The sequence below is a fragment of the Dipodomys spectabilis genome, unplaced genomic scaffold (assembly GCF_019054845.1).
Source record: "Dipodomys spectabilis isolate Male_0828 unplaced genomic scaffold, ASM1905484v1 ptg000297l, whole genome shotgun sequence".
Taxonomy (NCBI): domain Eukaryota; kingdom Metazoa; phylum Chordata; class Mammalia; order Rodentia; family Heteromyidae; genus Dipodomys; species Dipodomys spectabilis.
In genome coordinates, this window is record NW_024870974.1 from 14,626,616 (window position 1) to 14,639,635 (window position 13,020).

Genomic DNA, 13,020 nt, shown 5'->3' on the forward strand with positions numbered 1-13,020 from the left:
CTAAAAAGACAATTATGCCTGGAGCATCTGCCTCACCGTCCATTCTTCTGAGGAAACCTGACCCCATGAACCTATGCCCCTCAAGCTACATGATAGGTTCTCCACCACAACACAATGTTTAAAATTTGAGGTAGATAGTATTCGAAATACTTTCTTGATAACAGTTGGCATTATTCACTTTAAAACCTAAGGAACAACTGCTGGGCACTGGTGGCTCACGCCTGTAATCCTAGCTACTCAGGAGGCTGAGATCTGAGGATCGCGGTTCAAAGTCAGCCCAGGCAGGAAAGATCATGAGACTCCTATCTCCAATAAACCACTAGAAAACCAGAAGTGGCGCTGTAGCTCAAGTGGTAGAAGTGGTAAAGCACTCGCCTTGAGCTGAAGAGCTGAGGGACAGCGCCCAGGACAGCGCCCAGGCCCAGAGTTCAAGCCCACGACCGACAAAAAAAAAAACCTAAGGAACACATATAAGTATGCAGTTTAACTGCAATAAAGTTATAATTGGGCTATTTTTAAGAATGTCATAAGCTGGGCACCAGTGGCTCATACCTATAATCCTGGCTACTCAGGAGGCTAAGAACTGAGGATTACAGTTCAAAGCCAGGCAGGGAAGTCCATGAGACTCTTATCTCCAATTAACCACCAGAAACTGGAAGGGGCCCTGTGGCTCAAGGGGTAGAGCGCTTGCCTTGAGCTGAAGAGCACAGGAACAGTGCCCGGGCCCAGAGTTCAAGCCCCACAACCAACCCCCCCAAAAATGTCATAATTATTTTTTATGTTTAAATTTTGTAGGTTTTCTGTTTGTATATATCTATAGTTTTTTAAACCATGCATCAGTGGCTTACATCTATAATCCTACCTACTAAGGAGGTTGAGATCCAAAGGACTGAGATTAAGCTAGCCCAGGCAGAACAGTCCAACTCCAAAATAACCAGCAAAAAAGCAGGGCTGCAGGCATGGCTCAAGTTAGAAAGCACCATCTGGGGGCTGAGAATGTGGCTCAATGGTAGAGTGCTTGCTTAGAATGAATGAAGCTCTGGGTTCAATTCCTTAGTACCATATAAATAGAAGAGCCGGAAGTGGTGCTGTGGCTCAAGTGGTAGAGAGGTAGCCTTGAGCAAAAAGAAGCTCAGGGACAGCGCCTAGACCCTGAGTTCGAGTCTAGGACTGGCCAAGATAAAAAAAAAACAACAAACCACCACCTGAGCAAGCACATTGAACAAGCAGGTCTTGAGTTCAAACTCTAGTACCACCCAAAACAATACTTTCATTATTTTTATTTTTAGCTTTTTTATTTTTAAGTATAATAATACTTGAGAAAGATTTCATTTTCTAAATCATAACAAAGAAATCTAAATAAATGCTTTTAAAGGGTATTTCTTGAAATTTCAGTTTTTAAACAATGTTTTTTTCTAGTGAACAATTAGCAAAACTTTTGAATTTTATCTATAAACCCTAAAATGTGATCTATACAAGAATCAGAACATTGGGCGTATCCATTTATTGGAACACTAAAAAACAATGTTCAAGAACAACCTGTGGACTGCCTCAATGCCCGCCTGCCTAAGTAAGGGTAGAGATATGGCCATCCAGGAGCGCCTGCTTAGAAAATGACTTCACTAAACACACTGAGCTGGTGTAAGTGAAAAGTAAAGAGAGATTTCTATAGCCAGGAATGGAGGAAAAGACAACAGGACTGGCAAACAGTACCAAGACAATTCAATAGGGAAAACAGTATTTTTCTAACAAATAGTAATGGGACTACTGGATATCTACATGCAAAAGAATAAATATGGACTCCCTAACCTCATACCATATTCTATCATTTAAAAGCAAAATGGGCCATAAGCCTAAATGTAAACTATAAGACTGAAAAGACAGAAGTAAATCTTTAACCTTTGCCTTTTTACATATAACACTATAAACCTAAGCAACCAAAGAAAAAAAATAGGTAAACCACACTTCTTCAAAATTTAAACCACTTGAACTTCAAAGGTTACCATTAAGAAAGTGTAAAGACAACTTACAGAATGCAAGAGAATGCTTGCAAATCATCTAGCTGAATGTCCAATATTCAGGGTAAAGAACTCTTTTCTCAACCAAGTGATAGTGGCTCATACCTATAATCCTAGTTACTCAGGAGGCTGAAATCTGAGGATCACAGTTCAAAGCCAGCCCAGGCAGGAAAGCCTGTGAGACTTTTGAGTTGTGGCTAAAGTGATAGAGTGCCAGTCTTGAGTAAAAAAGTTAAGGGACACGCTGGGCACTGGTGGCTCATGCCTGTAATCCTAGCTACTCAGGAGGCTGAGATCTGAGGATCGCGGTTCAAAGCCAGCCCAGGCAGGAAAGACCATGAGATTCCTATCTCCAATAAACCACCAGAAAACCGGAAGTGGCGCTGTAGCTCAAGTGGTAGAGCACTAGCCTTGAGCTGAAGAGCTGAGGGACAGTGCCCAGGCCCAGAGTTCAAGCCCCACGACCGACAAAAAAAAAAAGTTAAAGGACAGCACCTAGGCCCTGAATTCAAACCCTAGGACTGGCACCAAAAAAAAAAAAAGGTATAAAAGAGAATAGAAAAGATATAATCACATAAACTTACAAATATTCATAGCAACATTATTCTTAGTAGTCAAAAGCAGAAATAAGTCAAATGTCCAGCAACTGGGGAGAGGGGTATGCAAGTTTTATAGCACTTAGCTAACAAACACAAGGCCCTGAGTTCAAATTCTAGTACTCCCCAGACAAAAAATGTCTACCAACTGATGAATGGTTTAACAAAATATGGTATGTCTATACAAAGATGTGTTACTTGGCAATAAACAGGAATGAAAAATGTGGATGAAGCCTGAAAATAAGTTACAGGAAAGAAGCCAATCACAAAGGAATATGTATGTTCTTTATATGAAATATTCATAATAGATAAATCCCAGAGACAGAAAATAGACTTAGTGGTTACCAGGGACTAAGGCAATGAAAATGTTCTAAAATTAAGAGAGTGGTGACAGTTACACAACTTTGAGAATATACTAAAATCCACAGTCTTAAGTGGTAGATTTTATGGTATATAACTCATGTCCTTAAAATAAAAGGGTTAGGGTGTCTAGTTCAGTGATAGAGAAATTTCCTAACATTTGCAATGATCTAGAAGTTCAATTCTCAAAACTGAAAAAAAAAATGTACTTAAAAAAAAACTAAAAAACAAAAAAAATATGACAGCTCAGTTGGCTTTACTATTCCTTTGCTATTTGCTTTGCTATTCCTGAGCGTGATTATTCTGAATTTCTGTCAGACTCTGCCCATCTGCTTTGAAATCATTATATAACCTTCATGTAAGGGAAGTCTTCCTAGTTCTGTTTTCTGGAAGAGTTAATATAAAAGTGAAATAAAAAGAAAAATAAAATCCTGTAAAATCACTTGGACCAGATGTTTTTCTTGTGTCAAAAGTTAAAATCATTTATAAAAGGTTTAAAAAGCTTTCTATTTACTCTTGAATCTGTTTGGTTAAATTCTATTTTTTTAATAACTTGTTCATTTGGTCTCTTTTCTCATACACTGACATAGACTGAGCACTTTTTACACCACCTCTCTCCTCTATCTGTGGCATGGGTTAATTATACCTGTGGTTTGTGATTGTGGTCATTATGACCATCCTTTATCTTTTATATTAGTTTTCTTGAAGAGTCAACTTAACGCTTCTTGATTTTCTATATTGAATATTTTAATCATTTCTACATTGCCTCCTTTCTTTTTTCCCCTCTAATTTCTTTGGATTGTTTCTGTTGTACCATTTTTCATGTAAGATGTTAATCATTCCATTATTTCTGATCAAAATTTAGAGATCTAATATTTTTTAAATACTACTTAGCTGATCCCCATTTAAAAAAAAAAAAAGGATGTGGAATCCACTGATACTTTATACATCTATTTTCTTATTTCAGAACTTTTCAAAAATAAAGAACAGTCAAATCACAGTTTTGAATATGTACAAAACGTTATATATACTCTGCCAAAGACACATGAAACAAAGGAAGCTACAACATTTGTTCAAAGTGAATCTATTAAAATGACCTGTGTTTGTGAAAGCTGAATGCTCTGGACCTGTGGAAGCAGAAAATAAGCATTTGGCAGCTGCTCTGTAGACCCTTCAGTAGAGATTCTGCGAGTGCCAATACCAGATACCTGCAGAAGGAGGAAGGAGGACTCCTATTAGGGTCTTAAACAAATAACCTAATATTAAAATAGAAAATCTACATTCATTAATGTAGCTGGTTGACTCAATTATTACATTTATTATCTAAATGTTTAAGTTGAATGTTTCTTATTAAAGCTTTATGAAACCATGTGTTTAATGAAATTTGAGAAGAATCGATTTATGTTGGCATTTAAAGGAGTTGATACCACATCCTACTCAAGATGTCCAAAGTGCCACACTGAAGGCTGTATGATTCCTAACTACTTTAGTGAACAGAATACAATTCTTCATGTTCCCTTCCTAGTACTTTGATATGAGAAGGACCCCTGACCACACCATCAGTTCTCCTGACCATAACCATGCAGGGGGAAAAAAACCCAGACATGTCCTGGCAGCACACTCTCTCTTATGCGGTGGGTGGTGGGAGTCTATTATATTATACTATAAAACTATGATGGTAGATAAATCTGTTTTGCCCCAAAATTCTTCAAAGGCCCAAGGAAGGTTATAGCTTCTGCAGTCTTTACTGAAGATAGTGGCATATGAAGCAGAAAGATGAAAATGATTAACATCATTAACAGGCTCATATTTTAACAAATAAAAAGCAGGTGACAGAATTTTCAAAAGCCTTTAATCAGGCGCCAGTGGCTCACAACTGTAATCCCAGCTATTCAGGAGGCTGAGATCTGAGAATCGCAGTTCAAAGCCAGCTACAAAGTCCCTGTAAGACTCTTATCTCCAATTAACGACCAAAAACAAAACAAAACAAAAAACCAAAAACCATGGAAGTGGTGCTGTGGCTCAAAGTGGCAGAGCACTAGCCTTGAGCAAAAAGAAGTTAGCTAGCCCAGGCCCTGAGTTCAAGCCCCTCTGTTAAGTCAATAATCATACTATATGCCCAGATGAAAACCTACTTACATGATAGGAAAGAACTCCATGTGAAGAAGTATTAATAAATAAAGAACTTTCAATGCTTCCTTCTTCAGTAGGGAAAAAAATAATTCTGAAGGAAGTTTTCCCCATTGCTGGAATTACCTGAAAGAAAGGTTCCTAATTAGCCATTTTGGAATGAATTTCTTCGATGAATTGTCTTTTCCAGACCTTCTTTTTGATCATTTCTGTCAACAAATATTTGTATATTCTGTACCATTGACTTACTGGTATAATGAGGGCCTGAGTGTCCCCAAAATAACCAACTCTCAACAATTTAAAAACATATGGCCAATTGTGGCACATGTTGTCTCTACTTACGTATAAATTATTAGTGTGCGAACATGTTGATGTATGGATAAAAATCAAGGACAATAAACCAAACACTAAGCTTCCCATGTAACATTTTCTTAGACTCATATAACATTTTCTTAGACTCAAAGTATTTTGAAAAGTCTCTAACATTGGATAGATACAGCAAAGCAAATTAAGGTGCACTACCAATCAGTTAAAAGCTGCTGAAAAATCAACTAGAAGACTAGGATTTTGAACTGTTACAGTGTTGTTAAGTTTATAAGGAGCAATCCTTTCTTTTTGATGGAATGAGGAATAGTGTGGTGTGGGGGTCTCTTTATTCTCCTTTCTCAGCTTGGCAAATTCTTGGCTAACAAGTTTGTATCAGTATACCTTTTATTCTTACATTTAGAAGTTAAGTCCTGGCTTTCTTAGTAGGTTTGAGAGGTGGGAGAGGTCACTACCATAAATTTGTGTTAGGTACTAATGCCTCAGCATCTGGATTAATGTCAGGCAATATAAACCTTCTTTCACCATGATAAATCTACACTACATAAATGTGTGTATTTGTGTGCATATACATATATGCATTTACACATACACACATCTCTATTACTACCTAGTTTATTTCATCTTTATTTTTCCCATAGTTATTCAGAGCCACCACCAATGTTATGAAAATGAACTACTGAAAAAAATACTGTAAAGCAAACACACAGAAGGGAAGAGTCTGAGTAGCAGAAAAGGGGGAAAAAAGGAACGGAAAGTTAAAACTTGAGGCCAAGGAAAGCAAAAGACCTTGGCAGCTTGCCACAGCATGGTTTCCAGAGTATACCAACACTCACCCTGCAATGAACAGGAGACACATGAAAATGTCTAGCAGCTGTAAACACTGAGTTAACCACAACCTCACTCTCCCTGCTAGGGTTGTATGCATGGAGAATCTTAGCTGCAGGGTGTCCCAGGTACCTAAGAAGAGAAACAGAAAAAATAATGTATTGTGCGGTTATCAACTATTTCTATACATATAAATTCATAGATATAAGATGCACAAGATACAAATTTTTTGGTGCTAGGGATTAAACCCAGAGCCTCACACAGATTAAGTACTCTAACGCCGAGTTACACTGTCAGGCCACACAGTTTTTTTACATTTTTATTTTTTGCTGGTCCGGACCTAGAACCCTGGGTGGGCCTGGGTGGTGTCCCTAAGCTCCTTTTGCTCAAGGCTAGTGCTCTACCCCTTGAGTCACAGCTTTACTGACATGATTAATTAAAGATAAGAATTTCAAGGACTTTTCTACTCTGACTGGCTTCAAACAGTGATCCTCAGATCTCAGCCTTCTGAGTAGCTAGGATTACAGGCATGGGCCCCCAGCACCCAGCTAGACACACAGTTTTAAAACCATAACACTATTGATGTTTATTACTAAGTTTAAAACAATAATCATCAAATCCTGTTGGTAATAAAACATTTAAATCATAGTAGTCAAGCACACACACACACAAACAACAACAAAAACCTTTATATAAGACATGCCAACCCACAGCAGATCCCACTGATTTCTGTGTTGGAAGAAGTTTATCTATCTAGGCTATTAAACATTTGTTTAGAAAGCAAAATAGAAAAATAAAATAAAAAATAAAAAACCAAAAAACCTCTCTCTGGCAGTTAGTGTCTCTCATTCAAATGAAAATATCTTTAGATAAGAAACTATAATCACAGAAAAATGCTTACTTTCTTAGGGCTTATTTTCTGAGTAATGAATTTAAAGAGGTCTTCTTGGGGAAGGCCTTTTTAACTCACAAGGAGAATTTATTTTATTAGGGCTTATAAAATGAAAACCTAATTGCTGCTTATGGCCATTCTGAGAAAGATTGGACACCCTGTAGCACTTTGAGCAGCCATTCTTATCTATTTAAATTATGAGCCTTTGGAAAGCTCTGATGAAGGCTATGGCTCCTCCCTCCATAAACATGCACACACAAAGGCTTATATATCACTGTCAAACTTTCCACCAACCTCTCATGTTAGTTCTTTCCCCAAGCTCTAACAAAGGTACTGCAAGAGGACAGGAGCTAGTCTCTGGACCACCTATCCAGATCTACCTATGATAGTCCCTTGAATCATTTCACTTTGATTCCCACTGCTCCAAATTCACTTTAGTTCAATTATATTATAATAAAGAGCCTACAGTTCTTATTAGCATGGGCCAGAACTAAAACGACTCCAATTTAAGCAGAAACTTCGTATTGATTACCCTTGTATTTCTCTAGTTTTATTCTGATAGCTCTAAAGTATTAAAAAATTGTGCTTTAGGAAAAAATGCAATGACTGCATATGTTTCTCTCATATATAAAATACTTCTCCAAGTACTAACCACCACCAAATCCTTAGTTTTTCTTCTAGTTTTCACTCTTTCAATCACTAAGTCTCTTGAAAGACTTCATATACTCAATATGCATTTTTAAACCTAAGTTTTTCATCACTACTTGAATAAAACACACATCAATGCAATTTTAAAAAGAGAAACTTTGATTCTTCTAGTGTTCTCAAATAATATTATTAAAAATTTTTATACTACCATAAACATAAAGGTACCCCAAATACCCCCAGGTAAAGATATCTCAAGATACCCTTACTTCAGAGTAGTTGGTTATTATTTGCCTCTCTTCCCATAATTAATTTTAAATGAATAAGGATTCTGATGGTTTTGAGTCATTTATTAGATGCTGTTTATATAACTGCAATGCAAGGTATCTGGTCTCAAAGAAGAACGTATACTGGACAACATCAGAAGACAATGACACATACAGAGGGCTCCTCAGCTTGGTGACAGCAGCTACCAGAATCGCTACTGAAGAGCATCAGAAGATGAGGCTGCGTGAACAGAGCTCCTCAGCCCAGTGACAGAAGCCACCAGAAACTTCGACAAAACGAGTGCTAACTGACTAAGCTATTACTTAGCTATATTCTATTTTTTAATTTTTTTCCTGGTTTTGTTTTTTGCTGTCCTGGGGCCTGAACTCAGGGCCTGGGTGCTGTCCCTGAGCCTCTTTGCGCTCAAGGCTAGCCCTCTACCACTTGAGCCACAGTGCCACTTCTGGCTTTTTCTGTGTAGTTTACTAAAGGTATGAGTTTCATGAACTTTTCTGCCCAGGCTGGCTTTCAACCACACTATCTTCAGATCTCAGCCTCCTGAGTAGCTAGGCTTACAGGTGTGAGCCACCATTACCTGACTTCCCCCCAACCCCATCCTGGGGTTTGAACTCTCGGCCTGGACTCTTGTCTCTAGACTTGTTTTGCTCAAGGCTAGGACTCCACCACTGGACTACAGTGCCACTTCCAGATTTTTCTGAGTGTTTTATTGGAGATAAGAGTCACAAATTTTTCTACGGAAGCTGGCTTTAAACTGTGATCCTCAGATCTCAGCCTCCTGAGTAGCCAGTATTACAGGCATAAGCCACTGGTGCCTGGCTTGTATTTTTTAATGTGTTATGAAGATACAAATTTCCTTCACTAATGACAAACGGAAGATAATTCAGCACTATAAAAGAATAAATAAAATCTCTTATGAATGATTAGCACTTTTAATCTTGGGGCCAGCGAAATGTTAAGCCTAAAAATAAGTCCCAAGAAGCAGGCAGAGGCAACTGAGTAACATGATCTTAATTCTGCAGCCAAAAGGGTAGCCAGAGCTATGAAAAGGCATGAGGTTTGCTCAAGGTCACCATTAAAATAAACAAAAGCTAAAGTTGAACCAAAGCAGAAGAAAACAGAACTTCCTGGTTATGTTTGATTCTAATGACCATAAATTATGCCATTTGGTAGAAGAAAGGTAAAACCTGACTCAAATGTCTTCTAATTTAGACTAGCGTATACTCTTATTAACATTTTTTTAAAACCTGGTGCCCTTTCAAATCAAAGTCTTTAAACATTCTCTGGCTATCAGAGGCAGCAGTTTATATATGTAGCAAAGACAAATGTAGTTAATATATACATGTACCCAACTGCATTGATTATACTAAAGAATAAATATATTAAGAACAAATATACTAAAATATATATATTATACTGAATAAATATATTAAGGCAGTCAGGATCCAAAGAACTGGAACTGGTCTCTTTATCTAACTATACTTACTACAACTGTTTTATTGTAACTACCCATTTATAATATAAACCCTTTAATGTATCCTAGCCTAAAAGATTTCCTTTGATAATAAAGACTTTGCACAAAAGCAAAAAACTCAAACAAAACTTGAAATCACTGAGGTAAATAGAAGTCCATTTTATTTTATCTGTATTCTCAGTGAAATATTATAAACTCAGATTCTAGCAAATTTTAAATAAAAATATAATGTGTATTTTTAAAAGCTGACATTTAGTCAGGCATTAGTGGTTCATGCCTATAATCCTAGCTACTCAAGAGGCTGAGATCTGAAGATCATGGTTTGAAGCTGACTTGGGAAAAGCCATCAGACAGGAACTGTCAAGACAGTGCTACTTTGAGTCCTAAAGGTACATCAAGAAAGAAAACCAAGTGAATGACTGAATTAAGCTTTAAAAAATTCTGAAACCACTAGGAAATAACATTGTTTCAGAAAAACCAAGGCTTAATATTGGCTTCTTACTGAATTCTAACCACCACAAAAATAGCACAAGAACTAAACTTTAAAAACTACAGAAAGGGGGCTGGGAAGGTGGTTCAATGGTAGAACGCTTGCCTTGCATGCTCGAGGCCCTCGGTTCGATTCCTCAGCACCACATAAGCAAAAAGAAAAAAGCCGGAAGTGGCGCTGTGGCTCAAGTGGTAGAGTGCTAGCCTTGAACTGAAGAGCTGAGGGACAGCGCCCAGGACCAGAGTTCAGGCCCCACAACCGGAACCAAAAAAAAAAAACTACAGAAAGGGCCAGGTGCTGGTGGCTCAGGCCTATAATCCTAGCTACTCAGGAGGCAGAGATCTGAGGATCACAGTTTAAAGCCAGGGGCTGGGAAGGTGGCTCAGTGGTAGAGTGCTTGCCTTGCATGCATGAGGCCCTGGGTCCGATTCCTCGGCACCACATAAGCAAAAAGAAAAAAGCTGGGAGTGGCACTGTGGCTCAAGTGGTACAGTGCTAGCCTTGAGCTGAAGAGCTGAGGGACAGCGCCCAGGCCCAGAGTTCGGGCCCCATGACAGGACTGGGCCTCCCCTCCTCCCAAAGTAATAAAGCCAGCCGGGGAAGTAAAAGTCCATGAGACTCTGATCTCCAATAAACCACCAGAAAACTGGAAGTAGTGCTGCGGCTCAAGCGGTAGAGCATTCGCCTTTGAGCTGAAGAGCTGAGAGACAGCGGCCAGGCTCAGAGTTCAAGCCCCATGACCAAAAAAAGAAAAAACAAACAAACAAACTACAGAAAGGGGACTAAGGGTATAGCTCAGTGGTAAAGCATGTGCACAAGGACCTTAATTCAACCCTAGCATTGCAAAAGTAAATAAATATATAAATATGTGAAAACTAAAAAAAGGAATTATGCTCTACTTTCCATGAAAATATTTTAACAAATACTAAGATCAATATCCCTCTGTTTTATTAATGTGTAAGATTTAAACATTGTACATACACAAAATGTTAAATTTTAGAGAATATATTCTCTATAAAAGAATATGATATACATATGATGTATATATAAAATATATATCATGAAAGAGTAAATAACACACATATACCGAGTCATTAATTATAATGAAAAGATACTTACTGTATGCCAAAATCTAGAAATGATGGCTGGAAATGTAAGCCTTTTCCACTAAATAGTTTCTCTGAGAAGCTAAAAAACAAAATGAAGAGGAAGAGATAAGATACTCTTAGATTACGATTACTTTAACTTATCAACTGTATAGACTGAAATGGGGAAGGACTCTGTAGTCTTGATTTCTGTATAGACTCAGAAATATGGCTCTTTTCAATAAACTTCCAAATCTAGAAAGGGTATACCTACAGTAGATGTTGGCCCCTAAATCTGATAAGACTACTGGTAACAGGCAAAGGTCAGAATAGATACTGAGGCTGACACTACTTCTAGATCTCCATTTTTAGCAGATGTTAACATCATTGTGATCTCATCTTTCTTCAGAATCAAGGGCTACAAAATCAACACACCAGAAAAGCATACCAAAAAACATAAACAGGATATAATAAAGATACAGCAAAATAAACTAACAGATGAACTATCAAGTTGCACAAAAAAAAAAAAAAAAACAACTATAATCTAGAAAGGCTTAACTGGAGAAGCTGCTAAAGGTAACATGCATTGTTTTCAGAGATTCAAAGTAGCTTTCCAAAATAAACTCTTCCTATTTCTTCTCTCATCAAATTGCAATCTACCAGGCTGGCTCAGCTGTGGACATATTAATTTTATAAAGCTCTCTAGTCAACACAAAGCTTTGTGACCTTCAGCAAATCACTCTACAGATCCTATCTCTCTGCCAGTGGCAGTTCTTGAGTTTGAATTCAGGGCCTTCAGCTTGCTAGCCAGGCACTCTATCATTTGAGCCACATTCCAGTCCTTTTTGCCTTTTTTTTTTTTTTAATGGAATCTCACATTTATGCCTAGGCCAGCCTGGACTGAAATCCTCCTATTTAGGCTTAAGTGGTAGAGCACCAGCTGTGAACTACAAAGCCAAGCCAAGTTAGAATGTGAAGCCCTGAGTTCAAGCTCCAGTACTGACACAAAAGTAAATAAATATGTAAGTAAGTAAACACAGAGATCATGGTTCGAAGCCAGCCCAGGCAGGAAAGTCTTTTATTTTCAATAAACTACTCAGAAAAGCCAGAAGTGGTACTGTGCCTCAAGTGGTAGAGTGCTAGACTTGAGCACAGAGAGGCTCAGTGACAGGGCCCAGGCCCTTAGTTCGAGCCTGAGGACCAGAAATACAGACAGACAGACAGACAGACAGACAGAGGAGTTATTTTGCATCCCTGACAGAACACAGCAACAAATATAAGAAATGTAACCCCTGGGCCAGAGTGAGGGAAGAGGTGACACTGTCCAAAAAAGAAATGTACTCTACCTGACTGTAACTGTAATCCTCTGTACAACACCTTTTATGTAACCTTAGGTGTGTGAGATTGTCTTACTGTGTAGAAAATAGTCCATACACTCTTAGTTCTTGATGAGGAGGGGAAGCCACTGGGGAAAGAACTCCGGGCTCACAAATGTTCAGCTTACCCCTAAGCTAGCCTCTTCTAAGTCCTTATTTTAAAGATGCCTACCTTCAGCAAAGAAATAAGCCCTCTTAGAGGCAGAATGCATGGACTGGAACTCTGTACATGCTGTTTTTAAAAAGCAAGATTTATCTTTTCCTAAGGTCACTTTTCATCTTTTCCTCAAACTTAAGCTACATTTTTCTCTATACATATAAAACAAACAGCTTGAAAAATGGTTGCCTAAAAGTAAAGGTATTTCATGGGAAATAAAGCTGGGGTCAGGAGGCCCCACTACCTCCATGACAGGGCATGGGTCCCTTTTCTGCAGAAGGGGTGAGTTGTACTGGATCAATCTGACATCCTGTGATGTCTGACTGCCCAGATTCCTTATTCCTAAGAAAATTAAATCTA

At 38.1% G+C, this 13,020-nt stretch overlaps 1 protein-coding gene across 7 annotated transcripts in view; it reads right to left on the minus strand.

The window, feature by feature from the left end:
- Tmem131l (transmembrane 131 like) overlaps positions 1 to 13,020 on the minus strand; it is a 127,146-nt gene that overhangs the window by 62,115 nt on the left and 52,011 nt on the right. For all 7 annotated transcript variants that reach the window (XM_042701734.1, XM_042701731.1, XM_042701736.1 and 4 more), the window contains 4 exons: positions 11,162 to 11,230; positions 6,265 to 6,388; positions 5,114 to 5,230; positions 4,072 to 4,182 (listed from right to left, as the gene is read on the minus strand). In XM_042701734.1, coding sequence (XP_042557668.1) covers positions 4,072 to 4,182; positions 5,114 to 5,230; positions 6,265 to 6,388; positions 11,162 to 11,230 — 421 coding nt within the window. The remainder of the gene's footprint in view (positions 1 to 4,071; positions 4,183 to 5,113; positions 5,231 to 6,264; positions 6,389 to 11,161; positions 11,231 to 13,020) is intronic.